Here is a 22,260-nt window from a genome sequence, read left to right on the forward strand (position 1 = left end):
TGAATTTGTGTCCTGTTTGGTGGGTGGCTTTCACTCCAGAAAAGAGACCCTTAGGACACTGTGTATGCTCTTTTTGGTAACAAAATATATAAATGTACCTTTGTTTGTGCTGGAAGTCAGAGGTACTAAGAAGAAGGTAAATAAAATATGCGTAACTCGTAGACAATCTCTGTTTTCAGTAATCTGATACCCTTTGACCTGCCCACAAAATGTTTAGTTTTGCTACAGTAAATATCAAATATTGGAATACTAAATTCTTTGTCAGGCAGAAATAATCAAAATTTCATGTGTATTTGCTACTCTAGTGTAGAGTAGCAAAAAAATATTTGAACTTAATCCATGCCAGACTCCCATCCAGATTATTTCAGTATCTGGTTTTCTACAATCACAGTTTTCCTCTCTGCCATTTTATTAGTGTTACCCCTTGGCTTAAAGTCAAAATATGGCTCTCAGGTAGTACAAGGCAATGTGACCAGTATCTTTTCCAGAAAGCAAACATCTTGTCCAGGATTCACCCAGAAAGAACCCCAGTTTCACACTAAGGGCTTAGCAGAGCTAGATCCAGATGGGTATGTCAGTCTATCTTATTCTTTTCCTCAATCAATTAATCAAAAATCATCTTTTGATAGGTCAAGAGCATGGTCATCTAATATTAGCTATTCATTCTGTGAAGCCTCAACATACCTCTTCATCTGTACATCCAACCTTAAATGGATGTAGCCTTTCATTTTCCTACTAATAATCTTGTTTCTATTCTTCAGCTGAGACCCTCTGGCCATCATAATGGCAGACTGGATGAGACCTTTAATTTACAGCTTCTTTTGGTATTCAGTCTTGCCCTGGACAACTAAGGTACACAAAGGAAGAAAAGGCTGATGGAGGTAATAGACAAATCCACAGGTCGATGTTACATGACGAACAAAGTGACCAAAATCATCTCAAAAGCTTTGGTTTACATGGATGCTGAAGAAGTCTTTGCATGTAGCAATCTGGGTGAGACCATGTCTTTTCACTTTGATCTTGTCATGATGAAGCAGTCACAGAACAAAAACCCCTGGGAGGGGGCAAGCAGCAGACTTGGAACGATATACAATGATTACATGTTGCACATAAGTACACTTTCAGAACTGATGTGGTTTTGGAAATGGTGGGGTCATAAACAACATAAAAAACTTCCATCATGATTTACCTAACATTGAGCTTCTTACACGACAGTGGCAAAACAGCTTTAGACAACTTTGAGCTTTAGAAAATTTCTGCTATGATTGATTTGGATTATGCAATGATCATCCAAACTCCTGTGCCTCTCCCACACAGTTATTACTAAAATTTGGGGTTTTTTTAACCTAGATGAAGATGTAATAAACACACACAGGAAAAAACAAGAAAAAGAGAATGAAAGAACAAGTATTTTACACAGAATGACCAAAAATCAGAGACTTTGAAGCCCTTCTGCAGAATACTCTCAGAAAGTAAGGAACTGTGCCTCCAGTCCACATACTTGATTAATTTCTCAAACATCCCCGTGTCCTAAAGATTTATTTTCATTTATTAAAAAAATGTTTTAAAGTGTAGTCCTCAGGGGTACAGCTGATGCCCCTTATCAGTATTTCCACCAACATCCTGGATTGCACATTCCATAGAAGAGCATAAAGTGCTATAGCGTTGAGGGTTTTTTAAATTTAATTTGGAACTTCTTCACCCTTTCTATAATTATTTTTATTATTATTTTTACCTTGTAGCTCCTATATTCTTGTAATGACACATAAGAAGGTGCTTAAAGGTCTTCTTGAAAGTGGCATTGCAGAGCGCGTAGCAGGCAGGGTTGATGGTGCTGTTGATGTAACAGAGCCAGTAACCTATGGTCCATACGGTGTTAGGGATGCAGGATGTGCAGAAGCTGTTGATGAGCACCATCACATTATATGGGGTCCAGGTGATGATGAAGGCCAGGAGGATGGCCAAAATCGTCCTTGTCACTTTTTTCTCTCTAGAAGGGGGTGGTTTCTTTTTGGCTGGCTGCTTTGTCATCTTGACAATTTTCCGGGCTACGCTGTTCTGCTTCTCCTCCCCGTTTGTGCCTACGATCTCCACAGTAGTGTTGGTAGGGGCACAGCAGTCCCCCTTTTGGGACTTGGTGACTATCCTGATGCATGTCAGCTTGGAGTTCTCTGCTTTGACATGGGCTTGGGAGGCAGAAGCCTGTCTGGTATCTTTGGTAGCTTCATCCTCTTTCAAGTTGGAAGCAACCACACTGATGGAGGTGGAGTCGTTGGAGCTCTCCTTCTCCCCTTGAACAGAGTTATTGGTCACAGTCTCCTCGCTGGTTTTCCCATTCTGAATTTTGCTGTGCTCCAACCCATCTCCGCTGGTCGGGATATTGTTATTGTTTGGTTTCACTATTTTACCTTGGACAAGGCTGGGGGAAACTGTTTCTTGGTTTTGGGCGGCTTCCTTCTTTCCTTTCTTTATCCGACTCTTACTGGCCCGAGAGATTTGCCAGTAAAGGACAGTCATGATGATAACAGGCAAATAGAAGGCTGCAATGGCAGTGCCAAAAGTGACAGCAGGGTTGGAAAAAAACTGGATGTAGCAATCCCCATCTGGGACAGTCCTTCCTCCCACAATGAATTGCCAGAAGAGAATTGCAGGGGCCCAGAGGATGAAGGACAGCACCCAGGCGGCTGCGATCATCATGCCGGCCATCTTGGTGGTCCGCTTTACGGGATACGTCAGAGGCTTGGTGACACAAAAGTACCTGTCAAAGCTGATAATGAGCAGGTTCATTACAGAGGCGTTGCTGACCACGTAGTCAAGAGCCAGCCAGAGGTCACACACCACAGGCCCCAAGGGCCAGTAGCCTATCACAGTGTAGAGGGTGTACAGGTTCATGGAAAAGATGCCGATGATCAAGTCAGCGCAGGCCAGGCTGAACAGGAAATAATTGTTGACAGTCTGGAGGTGCCTGTTGACTTTGATTGACACCATGACCAGGATGTTCCCAATTATGGTGACCAGGCTGAGAGACCCTGCCACCAGGACGATGAACACCACCTCAACAGTTTTGTAGGGGCTCTCCAAGGCCATCACATTTTCAGTGGAAGAGTTTATGTACGTTGAGTTATTCATTTCGCTTCTGATAACAAGATACCCAGTTACACCTGCAGAGGAAAGGAAAGAAAACAGATACCATCAGGAAGTTAGTCCCTTTGCCTTTAAGGAGTGGATCCCAATAAACTGACTTGGCAAAAGTTTAAAGCTAGAAGATGCATTCAGGAAAAAACAGTTGGCTTTGGCTAAAGGAAACACCTTACAGTGTTTAGTACAGTACAGTTTAGGAATAACAGAATTATTCTAATAAATTCTAGTTCTAAATATGTGAGAAAGGCACACATTTGGACCAAAACCTATATTTTTAAGTTCTTGGATGCATTTCTCTCTTTGCTATTTTTTAAAACTAATATTGACTTGAATATTTTGGAACTGAACCAGCACATTGTTTTCTTTCTTGCTAACAAAATAGTTCACTTGGCTCATTTCAAACCCTATTCCAAATAAAAGGTCCAGAATGGAGGGTGTAACATTCTTATAACCCAAAGTGAAGCTGTAATCTACTGAGATTACTGAGATCATGGGGAGGAGATCTCTGTTTCTGTCTTTCTTCCATTTTCCACCTGGGCATGCTTCTGTGAGGTTTATGGAATGGATTTTTATCATATCTCCCCAAAATTTTATCACCCTGCAGTTCATTTTTTAGGCGATACATACAAAGATTTTGGCACTGCAATTAATTAGCCTTTCAATAAACAAAAGAGGGTGGTTCTGTTGAAATTAGTAAGCTCACCTGAGTTAAGCATTTGGCTATCTATTTAGTTGCATACATATTTTGTCTCCATTTTTTTCAATTTTAGTAAGATTAAAGTTGTTTTTTGCTTACCTTTGAGTATTTATACTTTCATAAGGCATTGTTTTTCTTTCGGGATTTTTTCTAAACACAATATTTATCTTTTGATGCTTGCTTGATTGGACTTTCCCCATTATTTTTCAAATCACAATATTTTTAATCTGTATCACATTAAGCTACAACAAAAGGTCTGAAATGGATAGCAGGGTATTGCTAAATAAAGAAACAGATAAAAATCAGTTCTGTTTACACATAACAATTCTTTTTGTGCCCCGTATACCCTACTGGCAGTGCTCAATAAATAGTAATTAAATTGCTAGTGATACACATTTGATAGAAGACTAAGGGAACAGTGCATGCTTTTGCCTTCAGGATATATTCTATCCTTTTGTGCATCCCCTGGAAGTCAATAAAATGCACTGGAATTGTGCAGCCCATCTCTGAGCGCTCATTATTTATGAGCTGCGCTCAAGGGACTATTGAAGCGTGAAGGCCAGATGTGACAGGGAAGTTAGGGTTTTTTTCTAATTACACTATTCTGCTTATTTTTTCAACCACGCATAAGGCATCACTTCTTTAAGAGTCTCTAAACACGGTGGTGCAATCAAAGGAAGACAAAAATTATCTATGTATAGCTCCTCTATACACCAGGGATTAGAGAATTCTCCTCTGGTCCCTCTGACTAACCTGCTGATGCACAGACACATGCAGTCCACGTCATTTCAAAGGAGAAATACATTTCTACTGTCATTTCAGAACTGTGCTTTTTTATTTTTTCCCCCCCCCTCTTTCCTTTTTTCCGGATGCAAAAGAAAGAAGATGATACAAAATGTCACGGCAGCGGCAAAATCCCTTCTGACCCTTCTGAAAAAATAAGCAAGTCTGTCTCCATGGAAAAGTCAAAATGCTAAACCAGGGTAAAAGGTTTCCTGTCTGAGGCAACTTTGTCATCTTGCAATTTATACTGAAAGGAATACAACTGGCAGAGGGTGGGGCTCCTGCACTTGCCTTTCCTGTGAAAAACAGCTAAAATTTGTTTGCCAATTCCATGTTGAAGTGAATACATGAATAAATAGAGGAACATAAGGCTCAAACAGACATTTTTTTCTAGCTATCTATTTAGAGGTACATCACTAAAATCTTTGGGATCAGGTTCAAGAAAAGAAAATAAGGAAGAGGAATGCTTTAATTCAGTGTGTGTTTCATACAGTAAGACTAGGCTGAATGTAGCAGAATTTTTACTCGGTGCAAAAACATTGACAGGACACCTGTCATTGATAGGACTGTCATTTCAGCGATTCCCAGTCTATTTTCCTCCCAAAGCTTCACTGTTGAGCAGGTGGTTATCCAGTTAGACGTGTAAGACATCAATTTTTTGGACAAGCTAAGGATTTCTCCCAAGCAGAGTTGTTTATGAACATTCTTAACAGAATGTATTTTTAATGGAGAGATAAAAACATGCATAGAGTTGTATTGATATAAAAAAAAAAAGTAAAAATAATCAGCTGAAGAGGGTTCATGGTCCAGGGCTCTGCAGCTACCTCTGGTGACAGAAAGTGAGTGGGGGAGCAAAATGGAAATGAGTGAGAGTGCATCAGAGATGAAACAATTGTGCTTCATTATAAAGAAACAAGTGTTTCTTTACAATATATTTTTGAAAAACTGTTCAGAAGCTCTGTTTTGATTCCACTGAAGAACAAAATTAATTTTAAAAACTTGAAACTTGTAAAACCAAATTACCATCTCCCAACTAAATTTATTCCTCAGTCTTTTCAGGTGAAATTTTTACCCACTTTCACTGGAAATATTGGTAATTCAGTAACAATTCTGATTTTATGGGAATCTTTGGGATGCAAAGAGATGGATGAAAGCTAAAAGCTGATCTTACTTGCTAGGAATAGGATTTCATTGTGTTAATATGAATGGGAGCAAAGCAAAGAAGTCCCCTTCCCAGTGGTCTCTTTTTGCACAAAACTTTCCAGCCCTGAAGAGGGTGGGTAGCTCTGGAGTTACAGGGAGTTACATCTTTCTGAGGTATGGGGAAACAGCTGCTGTCTCCAGCTCCAGTAAAAACTTCCCTTTGGCAGCACCAGTGTGATTGTAAGGTGAAGCATATTTTGCTGTGGATGTTGATGGGAGGGTGTAGGGCTGGAGACACATCTGCCTTCCCCTGACAAATGCTGTCACTGCCCTGAGTACTAAAATTCCACACGCAGGGGCAGGGGTGTGCACGCTTCCTAACCCAAGAGCCTCCACAACCTTCTGGGCTCCTTCCTGGTGGGTTGGAATCAGGTGCACAGAGAGGGTTCTGTTTCTCCTCGTGGCCGCTTGCTGCCTCCCTACAGGGCTGCCTGTGGATTACTTTTGTTTTTGTCTTGCCACAGAGCCCATCTCTCCTGCTGGAGAGGCAGATGTTATGGGAGCAGATGTTATTCATCAGGCAGACCTACGGGGCAGAGGCGTTTTAAGGTAATATGACCTCCTGTGTGAGAAATACCAGATCTTATTCTTGAACAAACAGAGCTCTCCTCTGCAAGCCCACGGCTGTTTGTGTGAGCTGCACAATATGGCACTGGCTCCCATGGGCTACCATAATTTATCCTTCTATACTAAGTGCATTCTTGCTAAACAGAGAATACCCAGAAAAGGCGAGGAATGTCTCTCGTGACCTGAAAATCAACCAAGATAATTTTATGAAATATATTTCAAAATATATATGACTTTTTGGAGTAGATACACCATAATCGCTGCACGGAAAATGTCCAAAAGCCAAAAAATCCACATATAAAATAATTATTGTTTGATATTTGATATGTATTTGGGAAATGTTCACAGTGCAGTAGTTCCTCCCTCTAAAGAACTCAAAGAACTCATAGTACTGAAAATCATCCCCTTGTACTGACTGGGCAACTGGGGCATACTTAAGCATTGCATCCTGCTGAGTTGTGCTTTCCACTTATCCTGGCAGGAACACATCCATTTGGTGCAGGCAAATCTTGTAGCAAACATTTTAATTTTAAATTTAAAATATATCTCCAACATCTGTCACAAAACAGACTACAGAAATGTTTGGTATATTGAAAAAAATGGCTGATACATCACGCCTGTCAAAGTTTGTTAGACAAGCCATTCTTCTGTATTGTGCATATTGACAAGTTAAATTTGGTAAGGATTTAATGTCTTCTTTGAATTCTCTGCTACCAGATAAAGGTCAAGACATGAAAGAGGCAAAAAATGATCAGCACCTGAAAGTTATATTTGTGATTTAAACAGGATTACCCAAGAATGTATGTGCATTGTCATTCTGAGCGCACATCTAAGTCTCAAGCAGAAGGAAATATGCTTCTTTTAGTTTCTTTTTTTGATCTAGTTCCTCCTCATCCCAAACCTATGTAAGATGGATTTGATGTTTGCTGTAGCAATTATGGGAGGTTTTTTTCCCTGAGCTGATTTTTATCCTGGGCTGAATTGGCTTTGATTCTAAATTTCTTCCTGGTACCATTTTAAACTCACAATGTAAAAATAAAAAGAGAGAAACAAAATCCCTACATCTGTGATAAATATCCTAGGTCTGTTAGCCAGAATTTATTGCAGGCTTTCAGACAGAATATAGATATAGTCTGGAGTTTTGGTGAAAATACATTTCAGAAAATACCCAAACCTGAAGACTAAAATCTTCAACACATGGATTATCTTCTGCAATCCTTTTGAAACTAGAAACATCTTTGCTAAGTGTTACTGTCTTGGTGTGGTCTGTTTTTGGTTTTTTGTTTGTTTTTTTACTTTCATGCACTTCGGTTTATCTCAATCAACACATGTCCTGTAAAAAAGATATCCTGTGGGCCTGCGTGGATCTACTTTTTCCATCTAATTGTGAAGGATATCTAAGGGCAAAATTTAAAATTTCTGCACAGATCTTGAAACAAGTAGATCAGAGTCAAAATTTTAATATTTAAACAAGCAAACCAACAGTGTACCACAAGCAACAACTGAAACAAGGCAGAAATAAAAATATTCCCCCAAAGCAGCAGGGGACTGTACACGAGTAGGTGTCAATGCTGGCACCAAAACTGCTGCTTCAGGGCAGGGTCTGAGGATTTGTAAAGCTGTTAACTACACCTTGCACACTGCTGCTCTTGCAGTCTCAAACTGCAGAGAAAGGAAATACAGAAAAAACCATATAGAAGTAAATATAGTGTCATGAGCCCAACTTGTTGGTATTAAATATCACACAAGTAGAAATATAGACAGTATAGTAAAGAAAGCCCTCAAAACCCAAACAAAAAATAATCTCTCTAGTTTCAGGAAATAAATAATAATAATAAAAAAGGTAGTTTTCCTCAAAGATGTAGATAACAAAGTACTTTTAATATATTGGTACTGCTATTACTATTACTGTTGTTATGATAGTCACCCATAAGGCACACAAAATATTCCCTTTCTGTCAGTACAGGTTTGGCTGCAGATATGTTTTTGTTTTTCAGGACCTGTGTAATCAAGAGAGAATTTGCATTCTGTCTTTGGGCAGCTGATACCATTACAAGCTAAACTCTGCATCCTACTGAACTGGGCAAACCTGAAAAATATGCTTAATAGGCATGGTTCAGTCTAACTGGTTTTGATCCACAAAAGGGGATTTTCACCTCCTGGACTAGAGGAGATACTTTCACTCACATTCCTCCTTATTCTCGCTAGGATTATAATAAAAAACCTTGGTCCAAAACTAGTGAGAAAATAACCAATTCTCTTTGTGAAGTTATGAAAGGTTTTCCTCCCTGTTCTTGTGGAACCATGAGATTTATCCATATGATAAAAGTGGCTGAATGCAATGGTCCATATCATTCCTTCTGAGTCCCACCTGCAATCCTGTGCACCTCAGCTTGTCAGAGCTGCTTACACAGTAGAGGGAATTTTCAGAACAGCAATTGTAAAGCAGAGGGTTTCAGCACTACATTTCAGGCAAAGTAAATAGCTGGGGCTGCTCGTGCTGTTGCAAGCTAGAAGAGAAGAGCATTTAAAATATTTTTTGTTTGCTTGTTTGGTTTTGTTTTGTTTTCAGGTAAGCTGTAAAATATGTCTATTTTCTGAGATCAAAATAAATTTATAATCCATAAATCAGAGAAAAATTAAAAATTTAGTCTTTGGAGTATGAAAGGCAAAATTGAAGCATCCCACATCTTTCTCTGGAGGGCTGAGTTAAATGGATAGGATCTCCATCTAGAGGCACAGATAAGCAGCTGCCACATAAAACAGTCATTTCCAGCAGTAAAATGGCTTAAAAATATTTTTAAAACTTACTTACCTCTCAGGCAGAGGAGACCAACATTTTATTGCAATTTAAATTTTATTGTAATAAACGAGCACAGATATAATTTGATGAAAACCTGAAACCATTACAGGTAAATATTCCTGGAGCAAGCAGTCTGGGTGAAGAGGTTTATGATCTGGGAAAAGCTCAGTCAGTAAGAGCATGGTTCTAATAACACCACAGTTGTGATTTCGATCCCTGGATGGGCCTTTTCACTTAAGAGCTGGACTTGCTGATCCTTGTGGGTCCTTCCATATCAGAATATTCTGTGATCTAGTTAGACTGGGGCAATCAGTGCACAGAAACATGTGCTTAGGCCTGAGACTATTCACTGCAATCACTGTCATTTAGACATCAATTTGGGCATGATACAACTCAAAGAGATTGAGTTGGCACATACATACATACAGAAGGCCATAAATGGGTTGGAAGAGTGGATGATGTCATCAAAAGGTAAAATCTAGGGATTTTATTTCATACCACATACACATTGCATCAGTGCACCTATACTGATTTCTACTGGCAGAGGTTATAGGAGAGATAGAGAAGGGACATCAAAATGACAGACTTCATTAAGTCACTTCTCCTTCCCACCTTGTTGATTTTTTCCACCAATGTTGTTGGAATTTGACTGAAGCTCCTCACACCCATTACACACACAAGTTACAAGTTACAAGTTACAAGCACTTTAGATAAAATAATCATGTTAGAACTCAGACTAAAATTATACCTATCCTCAGCCATGAGACAGCAGAAGAGTTAGTTAAGTTTCTCTTCAGACTGAACTGAAGATCATTAGGTTCAAGGATATATCTTCTGAAGGAAGAGTGTGGTGAGAGTTAAGTAGTCCCTCTGCAGCCCAGCACAAATTGGAGGCACAGTACTTCATTATCCTCAGATCACCTATCACACCTGTGCTTTTACATACAAAAACCTTATGAGAGCTACTCAAAGTCCCTGAGTGACAAGTGTGAAGCTGGTGAAAGAGGAAAGGGATCAGAAGAACCAGCTCAGAATTTATTATTACCCGAAGCTAATGCATAAGAGAAATGTATTTCTTTAAAAAAAACCCCAAAACTTACAAACAAGCCTAAAAAAAAATCCCACAAACCAAACCAACAACCAACCCCCCTTTGACAAAACAAAATAATAAAAAACAAAACCCAAACCTCAGTCTTTCTAGTCTTTCCTGGCTTTTTTTTTTTTCTTTTTTTTTTGTTTTTTACTTTTGCAAGAGCCTGTAGGAGTATTGCTCATGGAAATACCCCAGAGAACTGCAATACAGCACAGGGAGGGTCTCTCAAGGAACCATGGATTAACCCCCTCAACCTGCCAGTGACTCCAGAAATGATTCTGTGATATTTCAGTGAATGTCTGCAAATCCCTTCAAGTCATAGAGGTCCTTTTGGGATCATGAATAAATCCATGGAGACTCTCACTCTGCTCCTCAGACAGAATCAGAGTAGGGCTTCTGATGGGAATATTAACATATGAGAGCCCAAAGAGACTCTTACTGAAGCTAAAGAAAATCTTTCCTTTTCCCCAGGTTGTAAATGGTGTAAGTACCTGGCTTTTGCAAGGGATTTTCTTATTCCCTCACTAAGATCTATCAGATAATCCTCAAATCTTCTTTGGAAAGTGCCTTATTTCTTTATGCAGCAAATGCTTTTAAAATTCTTTTAAACACCATCATGGTCAGTCTCACAAGAAATTCTCAAGAGCTTGAAAATGTAGTCTGTTCTTCTGTGTCCATAAATTCTGGGGATTTCTACACATCTTCCATTTTACTTAACAGCTTACCTGAGATGTAAATCAGGGGCACAGACAAGAATGCTGACTCAGATGTAACAGGGAATGGCTCAAATTCTTTGCAAGTATTTAAGCGTATATTGAAGTTCAAACTTGTTTCTGAGAGGGAAACTAAATCTTGTTTATGCCTGTATTACTGTAGACTGCATTTGAAGCAGTGATAGTGAAATACTGAAGGAAGTTAATTAGGTTCTTACCTTACCAGAAAACAGTCATATCTAAATTTCCAAAGCAGAATCTATATTTCGAAGTTCATTCTGCAGTCTGAGAAAAATTTGTGAAAGATGGAAAGAGAAGAAATGCCTAACAAAATACTTATATAAACATATAAGAATCTCGGATGAGGTGCTTTCTACAGCTAATTATAAATATGTTGATCACAACAATATGTTGATATGATGATTGTTTTCTGTGAGTCTGCACAAACATCACCCCTTTTGTGAACAGAGAGCCTCAAAGATTACATAGTCCTTGCCAAAGAAAGGAGAGATTTATTTAGCAGTTTTTCATAGCTTCTGCAGTAGGATAGGTTCCCTAAGTCTCTGACTGTGCTATGTTTCACTATATGACTGCTCCCAACTTTAATTACATAGACTATAGCTACAGACTAATTGCATTTTGACTCCATTACAGGTTTTAAAAAACTGTGTCTAAATCTGGCTCTGATGCATGGGTCCAGATATTGGTCATAACATGCTGCAGCTACTCTTAACAAGGTAAAATACTTTGCATTCATTCAACATGCCTTTAAGAGAAGGCTCTGTTAAAAAATAATGTAACATTTAGCAAGCTTAACTTAGTAACAGGAAACTGAGGGACTTGTCTCTGTCCATGTACCTTCTCTAAAAATTATATTCATCCTCACTGGGCCAGGTAGACTAAAATTCATAAGCAAATACTCCCAAGCTCTCTGCACCTTTTGGTTTTTAAAGAGACATTGTAAAGTCTGTTTGCACCAGATTTTGACCACACTTGAATATTGACAAAAATAAAATAATGGAAACATTTGAAATGTAGAGTTTAAGAAGGGATAAAATGGATTATTTGAAGCAAAAAAAATTAAAAAATTAAAAGCCTGAGGGGCATTAGCTAGCACAGGATGGAGAAGAGCATTACTGTGTGGAAAAATCTCACCAAAACAAGTTCACCATGTTACTTTATCAATGAAGCAAGTCTGTGTGATACAAAATTTCCACAGTGATGGTGATGAATATATTTGATGTCCCTTGCACTTTGTATTCTATATAAAAGATGAATTTTTAATTAAAAGAGAGAAAGAAGTTGATTTTGAAATTCAGAAACCATGCCATTGTATTTTACCACATGGGAACCTCTTTCACACTGTGGCAGAAACACCATGTCAGCTTCAGCACAACTCTTGGTATAATGACTTGACCCACTGATGAAGTCAGGTCCTGCCCCAGTTGTGGTGTTGAGGATCTCAAACTCCTTTCATTATTATCCTGAAATTCCACAGTTATGCTGTGCATTGTTCTCTGAGTTTCTTTGTCAGACTTACCTTTTACTGCCTGCAGGCTTCCTGTTTCTCAGCCACCTTTCCACAGCAAACATGTCTAAGGACAAAAAGACTACTGACTGATATATTTCATTCTCTGAGGTCTCACTTTACCCTATTCTTCTGCAGTGGTCCAGTGGTTCTCTGAACCTAAATCCATCTTTACATAAGAACTCTTCAAATTGGGACTTTGTGGCAAAGCAAACTTTAGGGGAAGTAAAATTAAATCTAGATAGGAATAATACCTAGCAGTGTACCTAGGGAACAATCTCCTCCATCAATCTGCTGTGTCCCTGAAGTGTCATGTTGGAGATTAAATCCCTCCCACTGTGCCATGCAACAGCAGCAGAACCACTCAGCAGTGATTGCTGCATTGCAACGTGACTCCACACAGCACAAACTTATTTGAAGAGCACAAGAACATACCTAGAGAAATGCATACAAGGATGTGTGGGGCAAGAGAAAATAATAAATGGAGTGAATGTGAGAGAGAGCAATAGGAACAAGACTGAGGCATGAATAAAAAAGAAAAGAAGTTGATTAGAAGAAAGCAAGACATGGTGACTGCAAGAGAAGCAGTTCTGCAAGAACATTCACATGGGCTCTTCAAATTGTCACCTGTTTTCAGTCAAAATTCCTCACTGACCCTAGTTTAGCACCTGTCTGTGTTATCCTATGACAGCCCACAGAGAGATAGGGTAACATTTCTTCAAGCCTTGCACTTTGGACAGTGTAGTAGAAACAATGAAGTGACTTGAAGTTCTGAAATCTCACCTCAATTGTCATTCAAACATTTAAGTTCTTAAATCCACTACCATTCACTGAGACTTGGCTTCCATAACCTCTTCAAAGAAGATGACAGAAATTATTTTATCAAAAAGTTATAATCTTCTTTCATAATCAGAAATTCCAGTGTATTTAACATTTGTATAGAGATTATTTTTTCCCAGTATGTTGCCTTTGTTGTTTTGTTGGTATTATCTAGGTCGGGAAGAGGAACTTATTTCCTTCTTTTCCTATCATTATTTTCTTGTCCATTTCTACAGAAAAGCCATGACCTTGAATATGGGATCATTAAGAATCATTTCCACAAAGGGTCTGCCTCTAAAAGGTATGGGATTCTGATGAACAAGTGGGATTCAGATTTTTACCTCCAGGTAAAGCTGGCAGCTATTAAAGAGTTCTGTATTTCTTTCTGCCTGTCATCTCTGGGGATGAATAAAATTTTCAAAAACACAATGGGAATAAATTACATAAAGTGAACAGAAAAGGGGAACTGTGACTGAACTTGGGGAACCCCTGGAGTGGGGAATCCACATCCCTTCTGTGCCAGCTGCACGTGCAGAGGCACAGCTCAGCGCTGTGGAACAGCCACAGCTCTCCATGAGGTGACATCTGGGGAATTCCAGTTGTTTTGGTGGTTTTTTCCCCTGCTCCTGGTTGTATTACTAAGTGTTGCCTCAGCATCTCCTCTCCTCAACAGTGACACTTTCTCCTCAGATATTTGCAGCAGCTTTGCGTTAGGACTTGATCTGCAGCTTGGGACAGACCTATATCACTAATTCATCCATTTCCCCTTTCATTTTCCCTTGCTGCCTAATGCAACACCTGCTCCCCTTCAGCCTCTCTGGTCCTTATCTTGTTCATCAGCCCTCTGCTGCTCACATCCATCTCCTGGCTATCATTTCTCCTTAGGCAACCACTGTGTTGCTTTTCTCATCCTCTGGTCTAACAGGTGTTGGTTTTCCTGGAAGTGCTCAGCTCCCATTTCTCTGATCACTTTAAACTGCAGAAAGACCAAAGAGATTCCTGCAGTCTCAAATAAAACTCCTAAGGGCTGTAGCAGGATGCAGTGATGGCACACTATGGTTCTGCCATTCCACTGAAAACAAATATTGCGGGAGGTTGATCACTGATTCTAGCAGACAACCTGCAGAAATAGTGCTAACCTTCTACTTGTAAGAAACTGGCACATCACTACTGACTGTTCCAAAATTATGAGACAATTTTGCTCCCTCTTTAAGAATTATCAGTGGGGCAGAGTATCTTTTTACAATATCCTTTGTGTAGGAGAAGTGATGTAAACTGTTTTGGATGAGAAATGCAGAAGACTTGTGACTGCAGAATCAGGAGACATAACTAATCGTGAATACTGGAGTATTCTGTCAGTCTGTGTGTTAGACCATGAAGGAAACCAGACCCCTCTGAGCAGGGGTTGTTTTTAGGAAGCATCAAGAGCAATCTGTGATGAGGGCAGTGTGAAGGGGTGACCTCACAACAGCATTTGAACAATGAGAAAGTGTCCAGTAGTAACAGATCGGCAGCAAGCCTAAGGGGAATGGAAGATTGTAACATTACCTAATTTATGTATATATAATAAACAGTTGTATTATAGACAGAATGTACGAGTATGCTCAATTATTTCCCCATAAACACCAGCACAGTCACTGCCCAGAGTGGAGGTGAGATAACCCAGGTGGGAAGGTGGAATGAAGATGGGAGGTGATTTTCCCCTGCTGAAATTTGTGGCTCTCTGCAGCTCTTGGAGTCTGAGGCTGAACAAAGCCTCAGAAACACCACGCTGATTTGCAGATGTCGTGTTCCCCGGTCGTGCACGCCTTGTGGTACTCTTTGAGAAATCTGTGGCTCAAAGGCGCATTTCACAGCTCCTTGCTCTCAGTCACTCACGCTATAAGCCTGTGACTTCAAAGGGACAGCTGAAAAGAAATGTTTGCAGGGAAAAAAAGGGAAAAAGAAAAAAAAAAAGAGAAAAAGATTGTCTGCTTGTCCTTTTTTTTCTGTTCATGATATAACAGGCTTAAGATGTTTTGGTATAACTGCTTCTCAGTGGGTTATTTTTCCCTTCTTATTTTACAAAAAACCAAGGAAAAAACCTGGCAGTGAGGAAGAAAACAGCTGTGTGATCCCAATCCAGATGCTTTCATCTTAGAGTGGGCTTGTCAAAGAGCAGGCAAATGACTTTCCATTCTCTAAGCAGGCCCCTTGGGTGAAGCTGGACTGATGTCTAAGATAGTGACCCTCAGTTTTTCATTTTAGGCTTTTCAGCAGCAGCACATGCTAAAGCACTACTGCTCGCTGCTGCAGACCCAGTTACAGAGTAAACAGGAAAATCTCTGAGGGCTGGTGCTGCCCTTTCAGGCTGTAGGCAAATCACTAACATGACATTTTCTCGTTTCTTAGTGGGAATGAGGTTCTGTTCTAAATTCAATACTTTTTAAGGCTTTAAACATGTTATCTATAAAATCAATGTCCTCCACATAAATAAAGTCCTGAATGTCTCTAATGAAATTCCTAAAGTGATTTTTTGATTTGGGTTTTGTTTTTGGTTTTTTCTTAGTATGTATAAAACTATATTAAAGTAGGATTAGATTTTTTTTTAAAATTTTAATTAGTTTGGATCTGTTTGGTGACCTATTCTTGATCAGTTGTGATATGCAATGCAATCCCATTGAAGGTTCAGGGCACTGAACAACATCAAATAATTAAAATGCAGACATTTTTATTTGTAGAAAGACATAGTGGATGGATTTACAGTCAGGTTAATATTTAACCTCTTAATCTTTCTAATGTTATGGTTGGAAAATGGCCTTTAAATTTAATTATCTGCTTCTGTACATTTTCTAGTTTGCAAATGAGCATTTAAAAATGTAATTTTTCTTTACAGAGATCTTTTGTACCCACTCATAATAATTCTGGTCATCCTAAACAAGTGTTATCCAACCCACCATGCCACTGACATAGGCATTTATTCTCTTCCTGACTGTGTAAGGTTTGTAGATTTCAGACCTTGTAGTTTAAGGGATAATGTGCTTTCTCCCTAACCCCACCAAAAGCATTTCAATGATAGCACATTTGCATTGCATCACTTTTGCAGAGAGGATCAAGCATCCAAAAGATGGCATTCACAAATGTAATTATATCTGGTAAGAATTAAAATGTCTTTTCTATCTACTCCTGCTGGATCTTGTGATTTACTAAATTCATACCCAAACCTCTGCACAGTCTGTTTATAATTGAACATAAGAACACGTTCATAGCTATTTCCAAACACAAGTATGGCAGAGAGATTAAGAGAGCTGAACTCTTACACTTTGTCTGGAGGAATCTCTTCTTGCTGCCTTGTAATCTTCACAGGTGAAGGGAGATTGTTGCTCTACATCAGGCAGTGAGAATCTGATGCAATTTGTCTTGTGCTAAGCAGAGTCAATATGACTTCAACTCCCATGTAAATACACATGGACTTCAAACACAAACAGAAATTTGTGTTTCAGGAATTCTAGCGAATTTGTCATGACCATGCAGCACATGACTTGTGATACTTCCTCTTCTTTCAATATTGGGGAACAAGGTAATGCTTGAGAGCAAGTAAATGGTGATGCAGCTTGTTCTGGTATCTGGCTGAGAATAAAAATAATGTAGTAGAAAGAGGAAAAAAAATCATCCATTTCCGAGCTTCTCTTTTCAAAACTTGTGATGTGCGTTGTTCGTCTGTGATCAGGAAGTGGTTCATTCTACCTTTGTTTGTTAGGGTCAGGATAAAAATAAAGCTTCTGTAGTGAATTTGGATAAGTGAGCCTGAAGTTTTGGTTTTGCAAGGCTCTATGCAAGGAGTGACAAGAGACACTGAGATTTTTCTCTGTCCGAAAAGAAAATTCCTGGAGTTGTTTTGAGACCTATAAGCAAACTGACAAAGGTAGTACTATTAATGATGGTGAATGGCAAGAAGTTTAGTGCTTCACCTTAAATAATATTTTTTTTCTTTTTGTCCTCCTATTTTAATTTGAGAAGGTGTTATATGGCCAAGAGTGACTCTTGCAAACACAGAAGTTTGTTAGAGCTAATCACAAGTCAAGTTATGATTTTTTGTGCTTCCTTAAAATGGGTTGATTCTGCAACAGATAGAAAATCAAAAGCTCATAATGCCTTCAAAGCATAATCTCTCTTTCTCCTTGTGTGTATGTATAGAATACATACTTTACCTCTATTGTGGTTTTGTTATTTCTTATCTTTTTCATTCTTTACTAATATATTTCTCAAAATGGTTGATCTGCATTACATTTTTTCCTCTCTATCTGTTTGTCATGTCATTGTGTACACAAGGGGTTTGGACAGAACTGTGAAGATTAGACAAAGAAAAATAAATCCAATATGATCAAAATTATATGTGCTAATCAACAATAACCAGTGTTTCTGTCAGAAAGTGCATACCCATTAAATGTACAGTGTGTTTATGTCTCTCCTCTATATTGTTTGGGTTTGAGATTCACAGAATTAATCTGAGCTCCCTCTGTAGCTAACAGAGCTATCTATTCGTGACAAAAACACACAGATAATATTTGCTTGTGCTAGAATCACTTCATCTGCTCTGCAAACACGCTACTTTTGTGCGGGTTTAGAATTAATTAAATATCAGGCTGCTCGTGAAAGCAGCAATCACTGGGAGGATATTAGAGAATGTTGATGGATTGAGTTGTGAAATTCCACACATCAGCATTGGCCCTGGAAGCCTGACTTCAGAGAGTGCTGAGAGCAGGGCTCCACTGTACAAGCCACATTACTCATCCACACTCCAATTTCAAAGCCTGAAATCTCATGGTAAATTGCTCTGAAAAGAGATCAATAGGTCAAAAACCCTGTGTATGCCAATGGCAAAATTTCTGTTGCTTTTGGTAGGCTCATGACTTTCCTATGAAATGGGAGAAAAGCAGGATTGGTGTCTGGGGACTAGTCCTAGTTCATTGTTTTATTAGGTCCAGAATCATATTCTGCTCTTCCCTGCTGTAAACTGTCCTGGGATCACCCCTGCTATTCATCACTTAGCAGAAAGCTCTGTGTTCAGTAGCTGCTTGTAACATTAAGAGTGCCCAACCAAGCGTTTCCTCTTTGTGAAGGACAATATTTCTCTTTTCTCTCCTTAGCACACGGTCATGCAGCACTACCTGGGGCTGTGACTGTTGGCAGGTTATTGGCATATATACATTGAAAAATAAAATAGAATCTGTCAAGTATAACGTTGGGTTCAGGTTTGGAACCTAATGAGCTTCTGATATTCTGGAGCTGTAGACACACTCTGCTTTGCAGGCTGGTTTTCCAGGTGTATTTACTGGGCAGTGCTCCGCTACTTTTAAGCACTTTTAAGAACCTGCTGCAGTTCACCCATCCTGTTTATGTCCAAATGGATCTCCATGTATATGACTATTATAAGTTCATAAAGTAACACAGAACCTTAACCGAGAAAAGGACTTTGTAAATGGCAGAGACTAGCAGAATCATCATAAAAAGAGCATAGTAACTGTCCTATGAAGATTGTGATAATCAGCAGAACAACTGAGGAATAAAACACCATCTTTTTCATTCACCTTTTCTATGGAGCAGATGCGGATAACAGGTTTCCTTTATAAATTGGAAATGAAAACTCTGGGCAAAGCTGCAGGGAGAAGAGCTACTGGGATGTCAGGGGATGGGATGAGTTGGAGGAAGCCCTGACAAAGACAAGGTCATTATAGTACAAAGAGGAGGAGAGGAAGGAAATTATGACTGCCATGGGCAAGTGTTTGTCTGAAGAAAATAAAGTAGACATAAGTCATCATCATTTTTACTCAGGCCTTGTCCCTCAAGTGAGTAAGACAAAGAAGCAAATACATAACAGCAAAACAAGTTGAGCTTCCCCATTTGCCCTCCCACATCCTAAAAGAAATGTTTCCTGTAGCAGAAACATTATTACAAGACTCAGACTTGTTTTTAGCTCCTGTATGCCACTCCTGTGGTGTAAGGTAATAGAAAAGGTTCCAGTCAACTGTGTGTTTTCCCCCTGCTGTAAAATCTCTGGGTGGTTTAGACCCAACATTTTAAAACACTTACAAATGTGAATAACCTCAAGATACCACAGGTGGCCACATCTAATAGTTTAACTCAAAGACCACTAATTAAAGCTCTCTCTATGTAAAAGGAAAACAAAAAGCAAAGCTACATGTATGTCTCCCTCTCAAAAGAAAATCAATGGAGACTACAGGAAATTTCTTAGAGAACTGTTGGGTGGAAGATTGGTTCTTTCAGTCCAGTCACTCAAGCCACACGGGGTGGCTGAAGTGATGCACTATTCCCTGTGGCAGGTGGGCTCTGCTTGCAAGCCTGGGGATACAAATCACCACTGGGGTTAACACTGTGTTTCCTCCTTCTACTGACATTGTTTTCTGCCCTGGTTCTCCTAAGTTTTACCACTGTGGTGGCAGTGGCTCTCATCCACCAGACAATTGCTTTGGATATCTCCTTATTTCCCACCAGCCTCTGGGCTATGTCCAGGGACGACTGTGTCCAGCAGATCAGAAGTATCTCAAATATACAGATTTCTAATTTTTTAAAAAAATGCTTTTCTCCAGTGACTGATGCATCTTGAAATGTATTTTGAGAGCAGAGCACATGTCCAAGGTCAATGACAAAGGATGCACTGTCAGACAGAGTGAAGCACAGGATCTTTGAGGGAAGGCTGAGGGCAGAGAGAGGCTTAGCCTGAGAAAGAGATGGCTGTGGGAGCAGCCTGCCAACACCTACAGGGAATCTAGTGAGAAAACAGAGCCAGTCTTTTTATAGTGGTGTGTAGTGGGAGGATGAAAGAAAGAAGACAAAAGGTTTTGATGACATTGAAGAGAAAAAAATCATTATGAGGCCAGCAAAGCAGTGGACACAGATTTGTGTACAGACTCCATCCTTGGAAGTTTATCAAGCTGCAACAGATAAAATCCTGAGCAACCTCAGCTAAACACTGACCCTACTTTGAGTATTAAATTGGAGTGGAGACTTCCTGGGGCTGTATCCACATGAATGATTCTATATTTCTGTGATTCTAGCATATGCCATGAGTTTGCAGGTGCTCTGGATCAGGAAAGCAGGAACACAAATATATCTGTTTAATATGGAGTCAGAGATGGCAAAAGCAGCCCACGTGATTGTGCAGAAAGCAGTCTGTGAGAAAAGCACATTGGAGACAAGGAGGAACCAGCATCATGCAGGTCCTTGGCTTCTTATCCAGCGTAAGTCAGCATCTGATCTGCACCAGAATCAGCTGCCCCAAAGTTTGTCCAAGAGGAGTCACCTGTCTGCAGCTTGCAATCTGCTGCTTCCCAGGAACAGGGAATCTGAGAGAGCCCCTTTGATTCCCCAGCTGATTTCCACAGCTCTGACCTGTTGTTGATCACTAGGTAGCCTTTGCAGCCAGCCTGAAAGAGACCCTGAGGATGGATAGAAGGGCCCATAGAGAACAGCTTAACTCTTACAGTTCTGCCCTGATTACAGCATCTTCCTGGAGAAAGGTTTCATGTGAGCAAAGCTGTATGCTGGCAAAATTTCACCACAAGAGCAGCTCCTCAGGTGCATACTTCAGCTCATTCCAAAGCAACATGCCTTTAAGCACAAGCTCCATGTTTAACACTTTTTTCTACTCTTGCCCTACCACAAGTTCACACAGCTGTTGTAATGAATCACATGAGAAGATCCCAAGCTCTGCACTGTCTGCCAAACAAGAGTTACTTTGCTCTCTTGTGCATAAGCAGGAGAAATGCCTGTTTTAGCAGGCCCTGGCAGAACTGTGCAATAGCAGTGAACAGGATCACACAGCAGAAAGCCTTTCCGTCTCCATTACATGATTTTCATGTATGAAAATGAATTACATGAATGTAATTCATGAATGAATTACAAGATTACATCTTTTCTGTCTTTTCCCTCCCCTCCAAATTGCTTTTACTGGTGGCAGTGACAGCTGTCCATCTCTGATCCCAAGCATGCAGGTCTTGAAGGAGCAGCTGCTTCCTCTCTGAGCATAATAGCCCTGACATGAATGGAGTCTGCAATGATGATGCAGCTGAGATTAATTTTCCAGTGTAAATTCTCAGCACAGAAGTATCAAAAGTGCCAACCACAACCAGTTCAAACACAAAGGCTTGCAGGGAGGTAGCCAGACTCTTTGGGTTACCATTTCTGCTGTTAACTTGGAGGTTCTGTTCATCCATTGCTGAAGAGGATGAGGGAATAAAGATTGAGTCCATTTAAAGAATAATCAGTTCACTGATGCTCCATGAAGAGTTACCTCTGTAATTAGTCTGGCTCTAATTACAACCCAGCCAGATCAGCGTTCTCAGTTTTTTGACTGTCATTATAATGTAAGAAATAGACTTTGCAAAATACTTGAGTATGAAAAAAAAAAAAAGTAGAAGGATGTGTTGTGGCAGAACTGTTACACTAGAAGTGATGATTGATATTGCACATGATGACACAGAGCTTTTGAAAGGAAAAGGGTTTTGGCATAAAATCAATAACTTAGATTGAACTTTTCTGGAATCAGTGTCTGTCCCTGAAAAATGTGGGCACAGCACTTCATCCCTAACCTCAAAGGCACGTCTAGAACCCAGAAATGCTAATGCTTATGGCAGTCTATTTATCCATTTCAGTCTCCTGCCTGTACATTTTTTTTCTCTTTTTCCTGCTCCAGGTTTATCTTGCAACTGGGAGCTCAAAGATCTACAGGTCATGGGTGATGTCTCCCTCACCTCAGAGTGATGCTGGGAACAATAGGAAGGCCAAGACACCTGAGCTGGTCTGTGGCTTCATGGCTTGCCACAGCTCGAGGCATGGAACAAGGTTTGTTCACATTTTCATTTTCTTATCTGTTTACAGGCAATGAAACAGGCATGCACTGAGGGATTTTAG

The 22,260-nt window shown here is 39.7% G+C and overlaps 1 protein-coding gene and 1 long non-coding RNA gene across 3 annotated transcripts in view; one reads left to right on the forward strand and one right to left on the reverse strand.

The window, feature by feature from the left end:
* The window catches only part of LOC131592189 (uncharacterized), a 56,308-nt gene that overhangs the window by 18,614 nt on the left and 15,434 nt on the right, over positions 1-22,260 (forward strand). The window lies entirely within an intron of this gene.
* Positions 810-22,260, reverse strand: part of LOC131592187 (muscarinic acetylcholine receptor M2) — an 82,301-nt gene continuing 60,850 nt past the window's right edge. For both annotated transcript variants that reach the window (XM_058863524.1, XM_058863526.1), the window contains exon 2: positions 810-3,161. In XM_058863524.1, coding sequence (XP_058719507.1) covers positions 1,732-3,129 — 1,398 coding nt within the window. In that variant the 5' untranslated portion in view covers positions 3,130-3,161 and the 3' untranslated portion in view covers positions 810-1,731. The remainder of the gene's footprint in view (positions 3,162-22,260) is intronic.

This window comes from Poecile atricapillus, chromosome W (genome assembly GCF_030490865.1).
Source record: "Poecile atricapillus isolate bPoeAtr1 chromosome W, bPoeAtr1.hap1, whole genome shotgun sequence".
NCBI classification, from domain to species: Eukaryota; Metazoa; Chordata; class Aves; order Passeriformes; family Paridae; genus Poecile; species Poecile atricapillus.